Here is a 20,264-nt window from a genome sequence, read left to right as displayed (position 1 = left end):
CTGGCTACTGGCTCAGCACCATCCACACTCTGTGGTCCCAGCTGAAGCAACCAGCTGCTTTTGCAGAGCAGAGCAGTCCTGCTAGAGCTGTAACTGTAGTGTGAGATGATTGTTAGTCCTCCTGAGGAGGCACAGGTTGCGTTTGCACGTGTTCGGGTAGCCTGTTCAATTACAGTAGGTCATTCTCTATCAGCTCAGCTCCAAGGTTCTGCTCCTCCTGGACTCTCTATTTACATATGTATCTGTAGCTCAGGGAGGAGGGCTGGCTTTGTTGTCTGATTAAATGGAGCTCTGCTGTGCATGCGCAGCCAGTGCCTTTCTGTGTGAGTGATCATCTCCTTTCTTCTGTTTCTGCTCTTCCCTGGATCTAGTAAGCAAGAAAGGTATGAATCCTTTTTATCTTCTTGCTTTGCTAAAATTTCAAGTCTTATTTGTTTTTTTGAAAAATAAGCCTGAAGCTACTAAGGGCCATCTTTGTTTTTGAGAGCATGGAGCATGCCAGCCCTGGGGGTTTACAAAGACTTTGTTTCCTCAAAGGTATCAGCCTCCTAGCAATTGCCAACCTCTCACAGCTCTTCAGGAGACAGTTCCAACATAAATACTTCCCAGATTGTTTTTGCAATTAAATTAAAAATCAAAAAAAGTACAACACAGGCAGTTATAGGCATTTCTTTGTTTTCTCAGTCACTTCAGACTGAGAGCTGTTCTGTCAAGAATGCAGGTGCATTCTTGCATGCTGTAGTGAGGAAGCTTTGAGGGAATACCAAACCATTGTAAGAAGTGTTTGCTGGTCCTTAAGGAGGTAAGATGGCCCTACGGGGGATTTCTATACCTGGGCCCCTTAGACAGCAAGGCTTAGCTTTGCTTTGTCCTAGAGTCTGGTGTGGATGGAGCAATAGGAAGTAGTATCAATCCACTGTGCTCAGACCTGGCATTCATGCCCCTGCAGCCTCCTTGCTCATGCATCAACAGCATACCCCGCTCCAGCATCACCGACATGCTCAGAGTGATGCTGTGTTATCCTACAGGTTTTTGCTGTCCAGCTTGTCTTTGCAGGCATTTTTACCCAAAGTTATCTGTGCAGCATATTGACAGTGTCAGCTCTACAATGGGAATGAATTGTAGCTAAGTAGCAATGGATAGCTTGGGATCTGAAGGTTTGCTTGAGCAGTTGCCCTGACTAGACAATTAGTGAAAGACACAGACATGAATTATGTACTGTGCCCATTCCCCATAAAAGCTGGGCCACTTTGCTCAAGGGCTCACAGACCTGGAGCACAGTAGCACATGGCACATCCTGCTGTGTTTCTGATAGGAGAAACAGTGGTTTGTTTGTTTGCCATGAATTTTCCTTTCTATCAGTGCTCTCAGTCTCAGCTCTTTTGTCTCAGTCCAGGCAGCTAGAAGGCTTCAGAGATGTTGAGATGACTTAGAGCAGTGTAAGGCTCACAAGCTGGTTCTCCCCATTGAACAACTCCAGTATTTGATACAGCCACAGGCTGCAGATGGAGCATTTCTGACCATGCGTGGCTCAGGGTCACCACCATCTGGAGATGCATCTGCCTCTGTGCAGAACCTGGCAACCCTTCAGGGTGCTTTGAAATGCCTCACAAGGGATTAGAAAGCAGAGACTGATTGTAGTGATCTGCAGGATGGTGAATGTGCTTGTATTCGTGCAGACTAGCACTGATGCAGCTCCCTCTCTTCCAGAAAACAGCAGGTCAGCAGAGGGGTTCACCATCACACAAAATCCATTTTGGGGCTGTAGCCAAAAGACAAAGTCTCTGTGTTTTGATGCATGCTCAGCATGTTGGCAAAATGTCAGGGTCAGCACAGACTCAGAATAGAGTACTGTAGTCCTGCTCCTGCCCAGCACCCCTCTCTGCTGCATGGGAATATCCACTATATTTGTAATATAGACCAAGAAATGGACTTAAAGAATCACTAGAAACTCTTCTTGCAGTCTTAGATTTTCTTTAATAATCACTTGTCCACTTTTTGATTGGATCTGTCCCTGCTTTGACTGTGAATTCCAGCAAGAGCCTGAGGTGGTGGCATTGCTCTAGGCATAAATACGGCATGAAGAGACAACAGTGTATTTTATTGTTCCATTAATACACGCCTTGGGTGCCTTCAACCATTCAAGACATGTATTAATGGCCCAATAAAACACACCCTGAAGAGCCTTTACACTATTATATTACAGCATTCTATATTTAAATATTTCTAATACTTGGGGAAAAAAATTATTATATCCTTCCACTACAGGAAATAGTTCTGTGAGAGAGTAAGAGGAAACAACATCTTACATCTATCTCCTCTTTCTTTAATAAATCTTTTGCAGAATATGACATTTCAGAGTGCCTCACTAATCAAACTTCTGCCATTGCTTACGTATAATCCTTCCTGTTTCATAGATAGAAAACTGGAGGCACAGAAGATGTGTCTTGCCAAGAGCCCATAGGAGCCTGGGATGGAGCTGGGTGTCTGGGACACAGGGACCCAGTCTCCTTCCCAGGTGGTTCATGCTGGTCTCTTCCAGAGCTCACCTACTTCTCTCTGTCCTCTCTGTCCATAGAAAAAGGGCACATTCCCCCTCTTCCAAGGATGAGCACTCCATTGGCCTGAAGGACTCGCTCTTGGCCCACTCCTCTGACCCTGTTGAGATGAGGCGGCTCAACTACCAGACTCCAGGTAAGGAGCAGCTAACCCCCCTCCTCCAGTTCCCCATGCCAGACGAGAAATTGTAGTTCTGCCACCACAGCAGCTCTGTATCTTCTCAGTCACAGTGGCACAGAGGGAGCTTAGACCAAGGATATCCCAGTATTCCCTCTCTGGTTTCCAAATGCTTCTCTTTGGCCCCATCACTGCAGGAACAAAAGGCTAGGGAACCTGGATAGGGACAGCCTATTGTGTGATGTGTGTCAGACATTGGATGGAGCTCAGTGTGGTTGTCCTGAGCCAAGAGGAGCCTCCACGCAAAGTTGGGAGAACTCACCAGAGCCCACACCTCTGTTGCTCCCAGGTGCTGTGCTGGGATTCAGTGCTGAGCACCATTTCAGTGCTGAGCACCATTCATTGCTGGCCATGGGGACTGAGTTGGGTGGGGGGATCAGGAGTTTACAGAGAGCCTTTGTACTGCTCGGGGTGTCCCAGCAGTTTCATCCTGGCATCTTTGGTGTGCTGACTCCTGCTCTGCTGAGCTAAGGGTGAAGAGAAGAGCTACCTGCAGCCTGCATTCCTCCCCAGCCAGTGCTGTGGCCCAGTGAAGGGATGCTGCTGGTCACAGTGGTTGCAGCACAGAGGATGGTATTTCAGTAAAAGCTGCTGCTTTCTGCATGCAAGTGTTTACTGCAGAGCATCTCGTCATGCCTACACTGGCCTGTGGTGCCTGGTGGTGTAGGTAGTTTGCCAACCCGCAGAGACAACTGTACTTTGCACTGCAGAAGGGTCGTGCTGCTGCTTTGTGTCTGAATGTGTCTGATGGCACCAAAAGCACAGTACCTGTCATTGTAGTGATCAGAAACAGACTCACCCTGACTCATTCAGAGCCTTTCAGAGAGTCCCAGTCCTAGATGAGGTGGGGGAGTGTTTGGGCTTTTGTGATGGAGGGAGCAGCTCAGCAGTAAATGAGGCACACACAACTCTCTTCTAACTTGCAGCTCCTCCTGGTCTGTAACCTACTTTCCTTTTCCTCCTGCTGCTCATTCATCTAAGAGCTTTCATCTGACAGGAGTTTTAAAGGGACCGTTTCCTGATGTAAACGTGCCATGTTTGGGAGGAATGGTAAGAGGAGTCTTTCTTGTTGCCACTGACAGTGATCTGGCTCAGACCTGGGGTGGGCCTCACCAGCACATCTCTCTCTGTGCCAAAGCAGCTGTCAGAGATCCACAGTTAACACATCTCCCAGGCAGGACCAATGGCAGATCTCATGGGTAGGATGCAGTGACAGCCTGGCAGTTAATTGGCCACAACACAGACCAGCATGGTATTCCAGCATGGGAGGTAAATGCTGTTGGAAGCAAGGTAGGCCCCTGCGCTAGAGGAAGAACATCTCAACAGGCAGATCACTGGGAGCAGCACTAGGGGAGAGGGTCACACAGTCAGCAACAGCATGCAGCTTCTTGAGAAGGAGCAAGGTCTTGAGCAGGGCTGTTCCAGGACACCTGTGCGTGGGAACAGGCCTCTGTGACATGTCCCTACTGTGCAGGGACACAAGAGCCAGCTTTGCTGTATGCTCATGGTTTACATTGAACAGAGAAGCAAGGCAGGTCAGGCTTGCACGTACTCACATCTCCAGTGAGATTGGGAAGTTTGCAACAAGGGCATTGCTTGCTAGAGCTGTAGGAAGGATCAAGAGCTGCCTTCAAGAAAGGAGAAGAGTCCAGGAAATTCTATTTTCCTGTCTAAGGATAAGACAAAGCCTGGTTTATTTAGTAAGTTTGCAGAGCTCTCTGGTGAGACAAAAAGAACGCGAAGTGCCCAGTTCACTTGAGACAGCAGCAGTGCCCTGGGATGCTGCTAGCCAGCGCTCCCCCACAAAGTGACAGCACTGTCCTCCTCCCCCTGCATCACTTGTGAGGCTCTGCGGGGTGGAAGCGGGTGTCATGCAGCTAGAAGTGACTGTTCCAGCTCCTGAAGAGCTTGTTCTCATTAATGAGGAGGCATGAAAACCACGAAGCACACTGGGCCCATGCTGTTGCCCCGTCACCTGCCTGAGGTTGAGGCAGTGTGGATGCATTGACAAGAGGTGCTGGCCACCGGCCCTGCGCGCTTCAGTAGTTGGTCTCCCTGCTGGAGTATGCTGAGCAGGGAAAACTTGTTTCATGCATAATTAATGGGGCTACTGATATTAAATATTAAGGTTTCTCATTTTTGTGGTTTTTACTTTAGACAAGGGTTATTTCCCCTGCTGCTGGCCTCCCTGTACTAACATACCGCTGTGCCAAGTTGCTGAGAGGATATGGGACTGGGCAATGTCCCAATACACTGTGAAATGAGCCTGAGTTGCACTGCTCATGAGCTGCAAGTGAGCTGGAGGCTCAGGGACACTTGAGTGGAGTTTGCTGGGCCTGAGTGCAGTCCCCCTGGCCACCAAGCAGCACAGATGTCCCCTACACCTGCCATCCACCTGCCCTTGCTGGCTCCTCTTGGGCATGGGGCTGTAGACAGTGCTATGAAGTAGCTCTTGGTGTCAAATGAAGACCTCTGTGCTCACTCCCCTGTGAGTATCTCCAGCTCCACGTGTTTGTCAGCATCAGAGGGTGGCTTTGACCAGAACCAAAAGCCTCGTGAGTAATGGCCAGCTGGACAGCAGCCCCAGGGCCAGGCAGTCAGTCCTGTGCAGGAGGGAGGCTTCTGGCGCTGTGGCAGACTGTGCTTTCCTTTGCATCTTCATCTCTTGGTCTTTCCATTTCTGAACCTCTGCGATGATGACTAAAGGCTAATGGGATTTCTGTTCTTGCCCCATTTCTTTTCTTTGCAGGTGCCAGTGTCCCCAGTTGCCCGAATGTCTCAAGTTAGTTTTAACTCCTGTATTTATCTTTTGACACCTTTTGCTTTTTCTTTCCCTTTCTCTCTCGTCTCTGTAATTTTTGTTTCAATGTCATAAAGGTCACTCTCACTCACAGCAGACTGTAGAATGGCAGTGATTTCACTTTCTGACATGATGTGCAGGGCCAAGCTCGGGTACTGTTTGCAAGGCACTACAGCAGCTCACCACAGCACAGTGCAGAAGGGAAGGCCCTGGGTGCTGGGCTGGGATGTTCCTGTGCAGCCGTTTGTCAGCTACCAAGCCTCCTGCCCCCCTCACAGTGCCATGCCAGGCTCTGCTGTGGCACCAGGCCTGCAGCTGGCCCTGCATGGGGACAGATAACCTCAGCCATTCTGGATGGGGTGGCCAGCTGAAAACCCCTCACAGACAAATTGAGGGGTGCTCTGCAGCCCAGTGGTTGAACACACTCTCCTCCTACCTCAGGCAACCTGCCTTCCCTAGGCTGGGTTACCTGTGCAATAGAGTTGGACAGAACAGATGCCAAGGGATGCCAGTCTTCTCTGAACTGTACTTGACAGTGTTGGCACCGGAGTCCCAGGCACAGAGCAGAGGGACTGCTCTAGCAGGTTGGATGGAGTAGTATCAGTCTGTGGGTGCAACTGCCCCTTTATCTCATCTTGTGAGCTTCAGGTTGACTCTCAACCAAACATAAAGCTATGTCCTCCCTCCTGCTTGATGTACAAGGCATCTGTGTATGCACACAGGAATGGGATAAATATGTAGGGTAGATGCTTCCTTCAGGATCGAAAGCAAGGGCTTTGCGGTCTGCAGCCCTGCAGGCATTGTGAGACCTCTGAGCCCTGCTAGCCTGATGGATATCTCACTGTTCTCTTGCTAGGCATTGGAAGAGCATGTAGAAGTCTTGGTAGCATGTACAAATCTCTGTCTTGCCCTACACTGTCAGTGGCAGTTGTTTTAGGTTCATCATAACAGGATACCAGCCACCTCTTTCTCACCATCTGCTCTTGCAGCGTTGCTTTGTTGCAACGCTCCTTTGGCCAGCAAAACTGAAGTTTGGTGAGACCCCCTTGTACTTCTCAGTAGAGATGAGTGTCTGCAGCTCTCCTGTGGTCCATGGTTCTGCTGTACTTCATACATAACCATACAGGAATAAGCCCATACTGTGGCTATGTTCCAGTCCCTTTCTTCATCCAGCCCCACACTTCTGTCTTGGTTCCACACTGTTCTCATTCAATGGCTCATCAGTAACAGCTCTACGCTGCAAAGGCTGCTTCTGAGCTACAGCCTCTGGAGCTCTGGCACCAATGAGCATATTGTGCAGAAATCAGAGAACCATCTTTGTGGGCCTGCTGAACCACACTGGGGATCTTGATGGGTGAAGTGGCAAACAGAGGACCATTTGCAGGAGGACCTTTTCACAAGGCAGAAGAGGGATATTTCCTTCTCTCTCTGCCCATGTCTCATCCGTGGATAGACTGTAAAGTGATGGAGGGACGAGCATGTGTTGGATCAGGTCTTACCTATATGCAGTGACATCAGATGTTTTTGGCAGAGGTGTGAAGAGCCCTGCTGTGCAGTGGCTGTGGTGTAACACTTCCATGTTATCACCTAGTGACTTGTCACCACTCTGTAAAATGCACATACCCAGCCTGGGGACTGCTTCGTCACCTCAGCAGCCCATCACTGCCATCTGTGGCAATGTTAGGGATCCTTAGCAACTGGCCATGTTCCAGTTTGTCTCCCTCGGTATGAATCAACAGCTTCAGCCTATTAATAATCGTTATTACCCATGTGGGCTTTCTGGGAAACCCACAGAGAAGCCGGTGGAGTCACGAGCCTTGGGAGTTGGATGAGCCAAGCTTTGGATGAGATGTTTCACAGCCACATTCCTGCCAGTTCACATCTCAGCTTCAGACAAAGACTGCAGTGGTTGAGCCCTGAATCCCAGGGCTCCGGGATGACTCCCTCCAGTCCCACATGCACACCTTCACAGTACCTGTTCCCTGTGCAGGACTTGTGGGATCCCCTCCTCTAGGCCTCTCCCCTGATCAGGGCTTGGGCTGTGCCCAGGATGAGCCATACTGTGTATCCCTGCTTTAGACAGGGCAGGACTTCTGCCATGGCTCGAGCTGCATCTCAGCTTGCAGCACCCTCCACGAAGCTGCTCTAGTGCACATGGTACCTTGCACAAGAGCTGGATTTTGGGCCCTGGAGCTGGCTTTGCTTCTGGAGCACCACTGAAAAGCACTGAATGCAGGCTGCTCCTCATGAAGAGCTGCTCCTCAGGTCTTGCAAAGTTATGCAGTCTCTGACCAGGGGAGCAGCCATTCCTCCATGGGGCTCTTCCCATCCTTTCTCTAGGTCCCAGGGGCTGGGGTAGGATCTGCCTACCCAAAAAGCTGTGCACCTACACTGCAGAGGTTTCCCTTTGTGCAGGTCTGGGCAAGTTTCTTCTTGGCTAATGCTGTTGTTAGGGAGGATCAGCCTCAGCCCTTGGTGGTGAGAGCACCAGAGAATCAGTGTGTTCAACTTCAGCCCATGTGGGAGCCCATCCCTGCCAGGGGCTTGCCTAAGCCCCTGCTGCTGCGTGGCCTGCTCTGTGTGCCCAGTGGCTGTACTGTCCGAGCATGCTCACCTAGTCATGCACATTCTGCACATCACTTTTCTGTTGTGTTTCACTGAACCGTGTGCTCTGAGAGTGTGTGCAGCATGCTGCGTGATCTCGCCGACTTCACATCCATCCCACCCAACGCTTCACATAGTCACACATGTCCGCCTTGCACCCACCTTTTGGGTATGCTGTGCACATGCTGTTGTCAAGGATTCCTCTGCTGTGTGGAGCCATAATGGTTTTCTTCTCCCTCCTTCCTCCTTGTGTCTCTTGCAGGCATGCGTGACCACCCCCCAATCCCTGTGACGGACCTTGCTGACAACATCGACAGGCTGAAAGCCAACGATGGGCTGAAGTTCTCCCAGGAATACGAGGTGAGCGTAAGAGTGTGCCAGGCAGTGGGGGCAGAGTTATGCCGGCCAGGACCCCCAACAGAGAGGGCTTGAAAGCTGAGCTGTGCCTCCTCTGCACCGGCATCGCCTGAGCGGGCCCTAAGCCAGGCCTGGGAGCCTGCCAGCCTGCCAGCATCCCCTGCCAGCCCCAGAGTGGTGGGAACTTGCCTTGAGCAGTTAAAGCATTGCTTGTACAGGAAAAAGGCCTTGCACCTGAGTGCACAGCAACCCATCACACTCCCACCATGGTTACAGTCTTAGGAGTGAATGAAAGCTCATGTCTACCCACTTGAGCTATCACTTGGAAATATGCCTGGATTTACTGGCATATAGGATTATATATAGAGCATCATAGAATAGTTAGGGTTGGAAAGGACCTTAAAATCACCTAGTTCCAACCCCCCTGCCATGGCTTTTATATATGCCAGGAAAGTTAGAGAAGATAAGACATGAATTCTAGCTAGTTCAAAGGATATGCTGCATGTATCTGAGAAGTCTCGAAGCTTCTTTTTGCTCCATGAGAGCTGGCCTCCATGTAGGTCTGTCAGTCTACAGCATCCTGTACCCCTTCATTTCCATCTGCAATCAAGGCTTTGTTTTCTGTACCATCCTCTGCTGCCAACAAACACACATTCAGGTTTTCATTCCTGCTTTCCCCATGTAATCTCTCCTGGCACACTGCTGGACTGTGCTGACGTTGCCTGTGCCATTCAGCATCTCTGCTACCAGAAACTGTGCTCATGTCCCACTGCCCTGGAGCAGTCCCAGTACCCCTCCCTGCATGAAGCTCTCTCTGCCTGTGCCTTGCAATCCTGAGCTGCAAAATCCCCTGTGCTGCTGAATCACCCTCCTGCCCTTCATATCTGGTGGAGTCCCTGAATAGGTACTGTCCTCACCTGCCACTAGTACTGCCTTTGCTCACATAGAGAGGCACATGCTGGGTGTTTGGAGAACCTGCACTGCACCTCTCCCAGCCCAGAGGACTCTCATGTTCTCCCCAGAGGACAGCTTGCCAAGGGGGTGCACACATGGAGGGGAAGGGGCTGACCTGCACGGGGGCTGCCTTTCCTTTCTCACCGCTCTGGGCAGGATGATTAGGTTGAAAACATGTGAAGTCAGAGAAAATTCCTCTGCAGCAATGGCAGGATTATATTTTTCTGTGCTTACATGCAGGACCCTCTTGAGCTGCAGGGTACTTGTAAATAAACCCCCACTAGTCCTGAAGAGGGAATAAATTTGGGAAGTGTCCTTTGCATGTGTTATCGCTTATGTTTGAATTGTTATCTGCCTGTGCCTGTGGCCTCCCCTTTCGGCAGCGTGCCTACACTGATTTATGAGATGAGATCAGAACATTTGCCCACGAGGTAGAATTATATATGCCAGGAAAGGGAGAGAAGGTGAGGGATGAATTCCAGCTAGTTCAAAGGGCATGCTGCATGTATTGAGAAGGCTCGGAGCCCCTTTTTGCTTCAGGATGCCAGGTGGAGGGCTTTGCCATCCTTCTGTATACTGCTCTCTAGACCAGAGGGGAGCTGAGCTTTCAGCAACTTGAGAAATGTTTAGCGGAATATTATGCTTTCCTTGCAGTTACCTGTGTGTTCATGTATGTCCTGCCAGTGGTGCCAAGTATGCAGTCTTATCTGCCTGCCTTGGGCTTTTTGTTCCAAGTCCAGCTGAAATATTAAGCAGGGCTGTCCACAGTGCTACAGACAGACTGCACAGTAGGGTTTCAGCAGGACCTAGTGACTGTGCCCTCCCTCACACTAGGCCTGTGCTGGTTGGAGCCTGCAGCATAATACTGAGCTGTGGGAACTGTTTTGGAAAAAATGAGCGTTAAGTGAAGTCTCGTAGCTGTTTTCGTGAGCCTCTCTCTTCTCATTTCTCCTTCTTTAGAATATCATGGCTGGTTGAGAGCACCAATCAGTTGTACTTTGCATCTTGAAGCAGCTATTAAGTAGATGACTGTTGCATGTAATTTTTTTCCACTGGATTCTGTTGTGTTTAATGCCTCATCAGCTAGAATTTACTGAACATGACAGGCTCATCAAGTGTTTGACACTAGGATGGACCCCAAAGCAGAAGGGGTTGCCCCTGTTTGGCATGTGGGGATCGGTACAGTCATTTCCCATTTGGAATGCTAGTGAGAAAAATCCTGGACTGAGTTTGCAAAGAGCAGTACCTGCCTGTGCAGGATTGCTGCAGTGATGGGTCTGCTCCCGTTCTGGCCTCTGCGTGCACACACAGGCTTGGCAGGGCGACAGCTCCCTTTGGAGCCTGCCCTGGGAGGGCTGGAGGGCAGGATGGGCACGGCTTGCCTTGCTGTGTAAGAGAATCTGCAGTGGATATGGAAATAGCAGAAGTGGGTGGGGAGCAGGCTGTGCAGCCCCAGCGGGATCCCAGGAGGCAGGAAACCACGTTGTGGCAAATTCTGTGCAATTGCAGCCAGTGATGATACAGTCCCAGCACTCGGACTGTGTGAGCCCCAGACCGACGCAGAGCTGAGTGGTGACCCAGCACTTCGAAAGCACTTTGGAGGCCCTGACCCTGTTTCCCCATAGCGTGATAGTGCTACCCGACTGGGCACAGCACAGCTGAGCAGGGAGAGCCAGAGAACAAAGGCATTGCAGGTGAACTCCCAAGGTCCATTTGCTGTTTAATTGTCCTTTGGAATAGTTGTATTTTAAGTGTTTTTGCAGAGCAGCCTGGCAGCCTAACATCTCCATAGGGTGCAGGGTTGTTTATAGAAGGCTCACGTTCCAGGAGCCCGTGGCACCCCAGGCAGAGAGCAAATATTTATCAGCACTTTCGACCACTGAGGCCAGCTGGCCCAAGGCCATCAGTCTGGTGCTTGCCTTGGTTGTGCAAGGGATAGCAGGGTAGCCTAGACACAGGTGGCACAAAACAAGACCTGTCAGCACCTCCCTTGTGCCTGGGAAGGGAGCAGGGAAGGTGGCAGAGATTTCTCAGAGCCGTCTGGCCTCTATTCTTGCAGGTCAAGGAACAGATAATACTGCTCACACCGGTTTGCTGGCCTGTGTGACCCAGTGGCCCCTGTAACAAAGCCAGCACAGAGAGAGCTGTGCACTGGCTGTGGCAAGAGCAGTCAGGGAGCAATCCCAGCTGGACCTGCTGGTACCTCTGGTGCGACAGGAGAGGTTGAACTGCAGGTGCTGGGAGCTGAGCCGGCTGCAGGCACAGTGAACTGCTGCTTGGATGCTCTGGCATGGGGCACAGCACAGCTCCATCACACTCCCCTGGGCATGCAGCAGAGCTGGGGGGAGCAGAGTGCAGGGGTCTGGAAGCAGCTCCTGGCCCGGCCACACCAGGAGAGTATTTCATTTTTATTGTACAGCGAGAGCTACAGTGAATTTACAGTGTGGGATTAATGGAATTAAGTAAGTAGAAGGAAGGCTGAGCCCTTAATTATTTATCTGCGGGCTGTGGTGGGAGCTGCAGCTGTGTTGGAGCTCCTCCTGTGGGCCACCTTCGCATTCTGCAGCCTGTGGACGTGGGGCGGGATCCTGCCCTGGAATAAGGGATTCCCTCGCTGATACAAACAAGTGTACACACACACATCACATCTGACACTTTCACTGTTGGATCCAGCAAGCCAAGCGCCACTGTCCACTTTGTTGCTATTAACAGACACAGGACAGACTGACGCCAGCCAGGGCTGGTTCCTGCTCCCTTGTGGCTGCCAGTATTTCTGACCTAGGTCCTGCTTCATTCCACCTTCCCAGGGGAAATTTTTTTCCTTAAGTCAAACTACAACTTAGGGCCACTGCCCTTCATGCCCAGTCCCTTTGGCACATCCCTCCAGTGGTCAGCCCCTGGGAGCAGAACAGGCTGGACGTGATGAAAATCAGAGAGCATGCCGCCGGCCAGCACGTTAGTCCTTGATAATCTTTAGGTTGTGCATGAGATTTGTCTGTGATCCTGCTTCCCAGTGCAGTGGGGGGCTGCAGCTGCTTCCCCCCAGGTTTGTGTGGAAACACTGCTGGCCTGCCCAAACCCCATGTTCACTTGCATTTCCCTTAAAGCCACTGAGGACATTGCATCTCCCATGCCTGCAGCCCTGGCAGGACAACTTAGGCAGTGGGAGAGGTGCCTGGGTCCCTGGAGCCGATGAGCCCAGAAGGTGCTGGACCCAGGGTCCACATAGCACCCAAGGAGCGCAGGTTGTGGGTTTAATGGACTGCTCAGGAAGCTGCCTGGCAGGCTCACAGTACTCACGTTCCGGTAATAAGAATAATAAGGTTGAAGCGCTGCCAGCAATTGATTCAGGAGCGCATTATGTCCTCATTTGAGACGCAGCGCAGATTGACAGTGGTCAATGCTTGTGCTAATGTGGTTGATTTCACAGGAGGCCAGGAAGCACTTGCAGCCCGAGCACCTTTCCCTCCCCATGCCCTTGTACAGCTGACTGAGCTGCTGAGTAGTGCAGGGCCAAGGCTGCCCAGCTCCTTGGCTGCTGCAGCCAGGGCCAGCCAAGCTGCCCCAGAACCCTGCATGCCTGGGCTGCCCCTGCCTGCCCACAGCACAGGCAGCTGCAGGGACTGCTTGCAGAGGGATTCTAGAGCTGCAAACCCAAGGTGGACTGTATCTGAGAGACAAACTGACACCCAGGGATGTTTTCAAGGCATTTATAAAGTGTTCTCGAGTCTGTCAGGGAAAGAGCCTTTTTCCAATCCTGTTTCAATAGCCTGGCTCTGTCTTTATGTTGATGGCAATAGCAGTAAGGATCCCTACTGCTGCTTTGGAGAGGCTGCTCCTTGCACTTCCATGCTGGGAAGGAGGAGTTTTACTAATTGAGCTTTTTCTTAATTTGCACTTGCTGTCTTAACAACATCTCCCCTGTCATGTTAAAGCAAAGCAAAACTAAAAGTCATGGTGCTTTTAAGTTTTTTCCTAGCTCATTTCCTTCCAATTTCCCAGCCCTTCTGCTTTCTAGGAAAAATGAGTTGAAAGTGTTACTTTGATCAAGTTTGTGGATGAAGCAGAAATTCCCAGGAGCCCCCAGAAAGGAATGAGAGCAGATTCCCAGTCACATGCAGTTGTCGAGTGAGGTGGGAAGATGAGGCAGTGCTGCTGTAGTCAGGGGCTGCAGAGCATGGTGCAGAGATGGGGCAAGCTTTGCCAGGCACCACTCCATGTAAGGGTTTCCACTGCTCTCCAAGAGGCCCATCATCCTTCCGTTTATTTACTCATTTGTTTGCCTTAAAGGGGGGAACAGGTGTACATTAATTCATCACCAGAGTTTAAATTAAGTCATTTTACTTCTAAATGAGTCACTAATTTGCAGGAGTATTTAATTACAGCCTCTTTGCACTCAGGTGCTGTATTACTTCTGACTTTCTCACCTGTTTGCCCTCTTAAGAGGCTGCCCCTGATTAGACCATTTCTGCACATCCTAGTTGCACATCAAAGCAATTAACCCTAATGGCAACACCTTGATGCTCCTCCTTGGTTTTGGGGGCTCTTGGCAGCCTTGTCTCCCCCAGGAAATAACTCCACCGCTGTGGCAGGACACAGACTTGCTGTGCAAAGCATACTGCACCCCACAGCTTGGGCAGCCCTGCAGCCTCTTGGCAGTGATTTGCAGCATAGATTGAGCACAGACAACTGCACTGAGCTCTCCCTGCCTCTGCTGTGAAGGGAGGACTCACTCCAGCAACCGTGTCTGGTGCTGAGTGTTCACAGGGTGCAGGCAGTGCTGGTGCTTTCTTGTGTTCCTCTTCGGCAGCAAGAAAATGCTCACTGATAGCCTTGGGGCTGGTCTCAGCTCCACCACCAGCTGGCCAGCTCTCTGCATGGGCTGTCTGTGCAGACTAAGGCCACCTTTTCCTAAAAGAAGTGTTATTTGTGTCTTTGACAGGCATTGGTGAATTTTCCTCCTTAGTTTGTCTCCTTGTGCTTCTCCTTTAGTGTGCTATGAATTGAATAGACTGGTATCAAAACCCCTCCCACTCATCTCTACTCCAAACAGAAAAGTGTTTACACATTTTGTTTCTATTTTTCATGCCTCTGATCATTTCTATTGCCCTTTTCCAGTTCAGCCCCACCATTAGGTGGGCAGCAGTCATCCCTGCCACACAGCCAAGGGAGGAGAGCATCCAAAGAGCTGATTCAGTGAGCAGCCTATCCTGAAAACAAATTATAGGTGCCTGAATGAAATTAAGAGAGCCCTGAGCTGTGCTGGGATGTCTCTGTGCCTGAGAAGAGGAATTCGCAGGGGCTGTGACAGCCAGGCTAGTGGGTTTCCAGCCAAAAGCAGTGCTTGAGATTTCCACTCCCACCATCCCTGCTGCAGTGCCTCTGAGCGCTGCTGCTGCCTGCTTATTATGCTGATAATAGAAAATTACAGGTTTTCTGTAGGAAATGTCTGTTTACATCCTGTATTTCCCAAACTACCTATTAGCATCGCTGTGATGTCACATTCTCCCGCATGTTTTCGTCAGCACTGGCCACACTGTCTGTGGGCAGCCTGCTGCCTTGGGGAGGGCTGCCAGTGTGGGACACACGTGGGGACAGGGGTGGCCTGTGTCCTGCATGTGCCACAGAGCCCTCAGGGCTGCTGCGGCCATGCAGGCAGTGCCTGTGCTCCATACGCAAGCTGGGTACCTGCACCCACTGCACTGGCTGCTTGGGAAGTGCCAGAGTAGGGGACAGCGATGGGTGTCACCCTGAACACAGACAGTGGTTGTTGGGGGTGAGCAGAGGGATCTGGAAGGGCCATCCAGGTCAGCCCAGTCAGGGAGCTGCACTTCCCAGTTCACAGCTGATCCAGAGCTGACAGACTCACGGGTGTTTTACTGCCTGAGAAACCTCCTGAAATGGCTGTCTGCCAAGCGATGAACACAGATGCCTGCAGGGAGAATTACACGTGCTGCTTCCCCTGGTCTGTTTGCTCAATATTTTTTGCCTGTGGGCCAGCAAAGCTTCCGGGACCTGGAGCTGGAGCATGATTTTAAGAAGGCTTTGGCTGTGTTTGTGATTTCAGGGGGAGGGGGGTTCATGAGGTGACTGATTTCTGCTGCAGCTGTCTTATCTGAGTGCCTCGCATCTCTCTCTGACAAAGAGGCCATTCCATCTCAGCTTTGGGGCTGGTCCTTTTTCACCTTGTTTTGTGCATGGACAAAGAAAGGGCTTTGTCACTTTGGGAAGGGGCTGCCTGGCTGCGGAGGAGCCATGCAGCAGCACATGGCTTGTGAGAGAAGCAAGGCGAGGATACAAGTGGGATCAGGATGTGCTTTTCAGGCAGTTGCATAGCTTGCAGGCCTTTGGCCAAGATTTATAACCATGTCTGTTCTCCAGGTTTATAGTTCCTTGTCACTCTATTAACTCAAACGAGAGATGTTTACATTGCATAAGTAGCTGGAGTGGTGGATAGTAACCTATCAATTTTCATTACTATTCCCTGGCAAAAGCTCATAGGCTGTCTTGCAGGACACTAATACCTAAAGCTCCTGGGGCACAAGACACCCAGGGCTTGCTATATTTCAGGAAACTGCAGTTCAACAGCTAATAAAACCGCTAGGTCAAGAACTGCGCAGTCAGGTCTCTGTGGAGTCCTGGCATAAGACCAAATTTCTGCTGATAGTAGATCCAGAGGAAAGTATGAGAATGCAGCAAGAGTAGAGGTGAAGGCTCATCTGCAGCAGGCTGCCCTGGCAAGGGGCTGCTTTGCCTGCGGGTCACAGGAGGCAGGTCCCACTGGAGACTGGGTTTCAGTGTGATCTGGCATGACACTGCTGCTGGAGACAGCCATGGAAGCTGCATCTGGCCTGGGGAGAGGTGTGCACAGAATCACAGAACATTAGGAATTGGAAGGGACCTCAGAAGATCATCTAGTCCAATCCCCCTGCCAGAGCAGGAACACCTAGATGAGGTTACACAGGAAGGCGTCCAGGCGGGTTTTGAATGTCTCCGGAGAAGGAGACTCCACAACCCCCCTGGGCAGCCTGTTCCAGTGTTCCGTCACCCTCACTGAGAAGAAGTTTCTTCTCAAGTTTAAGTGGAACCTCTTGTGTTCCAGTTTGAGCCCATTACCCCCTGTCTTGCCATTGGTTGTCACCGAGAAGAGCCTGGCTCCATCCTCGTGACACTCACCCTTTATATATTTATAAACATTAATGAGGTCACCCCTCAGTCTCCTCTTCTCCAAACTATAGAGACCCAGCTCCCTCAGCCTTTCCTCATAAGGGAGATGCTCCACTCCCTTAATCATCTTCGTTGCCCTGCGCTGGACTCTCTCCAGCAGGTCCCTGTCCTTCTTGAACTGAGGGGCCCAGAACTGGACACAATATTCCAGATGCGGTCTCACCAGGGCAGAGTAGAGGGGAAGGAGAACCTCTCTGGACCTACTGACCACCCCCCTTCTAATACACCCCAGGATGCCATTGGCCTTCCTGGCCACACGGGCACAGTGCTGGCTCATGGTCATCCTCCTATCAACCAGGACCCCCAGGTCCCTTTCCCCTTCACTGCTCTCTAATAGGTTATTCCCCAACCTGTACTGGAACCTGGGGTTGTTCCTACCCAGATGTAACACTCTACACTTCCCCTTGTTATATTTCATCACATTTTTCACAGCCCAACTCTCCAGCCAGTCCAGGTCTCGCTGGATGGCAGCACAGCCTTCTGGCGTGCTCCCAGCTCCTCCAGTGTGCAGGGAAAGGAGATTTCCTGACTGAAATGCACATGTGCTGCAGCATCCCACTGTGCTGTAACCTCTCCTGACTCCCTCCCTCTCTTTCTCTCCACAGTCCATTGATCCAGGGCAGCAGTTCACCTGGGAGAACTCCAACCTGGAAGTGAATAAACCGAAAAACCGCTATGCAAACGTGATCGCCTATGACCACTCTCGTGTGATCCTGACCTCCATCGATGGTAAGAGTGACTCCAGAGTGGGCACCCCAGCCAACAGCTGAACCTGGCTGCAGCAGGGGACCATCTTTTCCCTGTTCTTAGTCGAGCAGGGACAAACACCAGGAATACCCAGCATCAGTGTGAGCCAATGTGTGTTCTGGCTGGCAAGAAGAGAGGAAGGGCTCTGCAGAGTTTCCCTTGCTTTCCCAATATCCTTAGAGCAGCATGCCCTGTGTGGTTGCTTCTTGCTACCGCTGGTGCCAGCAGGGATGTCTGTTTCAGCAGCCTCCCTTCTCACTGCTGGCCCCAGTGTGTGACTTCAGCTGCCTTCCCTGGCACAGTGTGGCACATGGTGGTATATGGCACTGTTAGCCCTACCACCCTCTGTCCCACCATAACTGCAGGGCCAGTATCTTCCTCTTGGACTTGGTGTTTTATCCCAAGTTAGTGCCCAGCACTGAAGAGGGTGGGTGTTGCCCCTTCCACTGGTACATCAGGCTCCACACATCCCTTTGCTCCATGGAAAACACATCAGACCCTGGTATTCATAACAGTGACCCCCATGGCTCCAAGAACCAGCCCCACATTTCTGGAGTCTGGGCCAGTACATGCTTTCAGAGCCTGCTTTGCAGTCACCTTGCACACAGAGGAGCTAGAGCCCAAGTACCGAAGCCCAGGCTCACCCAGTCCCACTGTTTTATAAATCAGCACCCAGCTGAGCACACCAGAGCTGAGCCCACTCATGGGGGTTGAGAAAGATGCAGCTAATTCAGTGTACCCCTGCTTGGCGAAGAGACTGGGGCCTGCCTTTAGGTACAGATGGCCTTGCCTCACTTAGCATTCTTTTTGTTGGATGGATGAGTCTTTTCTAATGCTAATGCACCACTCATCCTCTTCCAGAGGAGGAGGGGGTCCAAATGGTCCCTTGCTTCAAGGCCTGTTGAGCAGCAGCATCTCTGTGAAGGCCTGGCATGCCTGATCATGGGCAAACCCTGTTAGACACTTGTGGGGTGAGCACATGGGGGAATCCTTGTTTTCCAGCCTGACTCAGTTGCTATGAGTAGTGTCTGTGTCTTCCTGGGAACCGTTCCCAAAGCACCCTGACGGGTCCCTGCCAACCATGCCAAGGGAGCCAGACGCCGCATTGCAGCTGCTGCTGCTCCGCCAGAGCCACCAAGCACTTTGTTTCTGCTGATGTGAGACTGCTGATACCTGTAGAAAATTCCCCTTGACAAAAGGGTCATGGGGACACCCCCAGCTTTATTTCCTTCCTCCAATGAAATGCAGATGCATGCTCCTTGGGAGACATAGGAGCTTCCTGCTGCTTTCCCTCCCTGCAGCCTGGGCAGCCCATGCTGAGCAGGCTTTGGAAGCATAGCCCCAGGCCTCTCTGTTTTGCTGAATTTATTTTACTAACTGTGTTTGCATTTTAAAGGCCTTTACAAGAAAGTCCTTTCCTTCATGGTGGAGGCTGAGTGGAAGCTGGAACAGCCTCTGCCAACAGGCAGCAAAGAGGAGGGGTCTCAATCTAAGGAGGGTTTCAGTGGTGGTGGGAGGAAGGTCTCTAGCTCCTCTGAGGTACTCATCTCTGCAGGAGGGATGGGAGGACATCCCTGCCTGACATCCCCTGCTAACAGACAAACTAGTGAAGCAGCCTCATTTTAGAAAGGTGCTGTAGGGCCATAACAAATTACTGGCGAATTTAAGACAATTATTTCTGTCAATAGCTTAGGGCCAAACGAGCTCCTTAATATTCCTGCCTGTGAATTTTCCTTTGTGTGCGGGTGGCATCTGTCTCTCTGCTTTGGTGCTGCCTTCTTGTTGTATTAATATGGGAGTTACAAAGGATTCTTCCTTGTTCAGGCACCATCCCTGTCCTTTGCAGGATCCCTGGGCAAGATTCTGGCATCATCCTGTGCAGGAGACTTGTCAAGAGCCTTGTGAACATGACAGCTTCTGCCTGCAGGGCCCAGCAGAGCAATAGGCACAGGGTGGTGTGCTGCCACTGGAGTAACTCTTTGCCCTTTTTTCACAGGAGTCCCAGGCAGTGATTACATCAATGCTAATTACATTGATGGCTATCGGAAGCAGAACGCCTACATCGCCACGCAGGGACCTCTGCCAGAAACCCTCAGCGACTTTTGGAGGATGGTGTGGGAACAGAGAACAGCAACTATAGTCATGATGACCAGGCTGGAGGAGAAGTCCAGGGTACAGTGTGTGCTTCCTCTCTTTTCTGGAGCTGGCAGTGCAGGCAGGAAAGAGGTATGGGAACCCAGGGAGAGGCAGGTCCAGTGGTGCTACAGGCACCCCAGCAGCAAGTGCCTTGTAAGCGTATCCCCATGGACTGAAAGGGTAGCAAGACCTCTTGTTACTGTGCTGCTCATTAACCACTGTCTTGCATGCATGTTTCTTCACCAAAAGGGTGGGCAGGCATTAGAACAGGCTGCCCAGGGAAGTGTTGCAATCACCATCTCTGGAAGTGTTCAGAAATTGTGTAGATGAGGCCCTCGGTGACATGGCTTAGTGGTGGCCTTTACAGTCCTGGGGTGAAGGATGGACTTGATGATCTTAAAGGTCTTTTCCAACCTAGTTGATTCGGTGATTATATGCACATGCATGCTTTCCCTGCCCACATCACTCATGCCAAAGGGAGAAAGGAAAGCTCTGAGATGGAGGGTGTTGACAGTCCCAGAAGCTGAGAAGCTGCAATTGGTAGGTGGTATCAGCAGCATCCTGCAGCTTGACAGGGCCCTGGCATCTCTGGCGATGAAGGCGAATGGCTGATGAGGTCTTGCAATAGCAAGACTAATTTATGCCTTCTCCAGTGACGACATGTATAAATGATCGGCTCATGCTGCCAAGATTAGATATTCTG

The 20,264-nt window shown here is 51.1% G+C and overlaps 1 protein-coding gene across 1 annotated transcript in view; it reads left to right on the top strand.

Annotated features, from left to right (window-relative positions):
• Positions 1-20,264, top strand: part of PTPRF (protein tyrosine phosphatase receptor type F) — a 254,311-nt gene that overhangs the window by 218,633 nt on the left and 15,414 nt on the right. The window contains exons 20-23 of the mRNA XM_080624134.1: positions 2,579-2,694; positions 8,403-8,500; positions 17,284-17,407; positions 19,422-19,597. Coding sequence (XP_080480260.1) covers positions 2,579-2,694; positions 8,403-8,500; positions 17,284-17,407; positions 19,422-19,597 — 514 coding nt within the window. The remainder of the gene's footprint in view (positions 1-2,578; positions 2,695-8,402; positions 8,501-17,283; positions 17,408-19,421; positions 19,598-20,264) is intronic.

Source organism: Psittacula echo, assembly GCF_963264785.1.
Source record: "Psittacula echo genome assembly, chromosome: 7".
Classification (NCBI taxonomy): Eukaryota; Metazoa; Chordata; class Aves; order Psittaciformes; family Psittacidae; genus Psittacula; species Psittacula echo.
The sequence above is the reverse complement of the archived record's forward strand: the minus strand, read 5'-3'. Positions and strand labels throughout refer to the sequence as shown.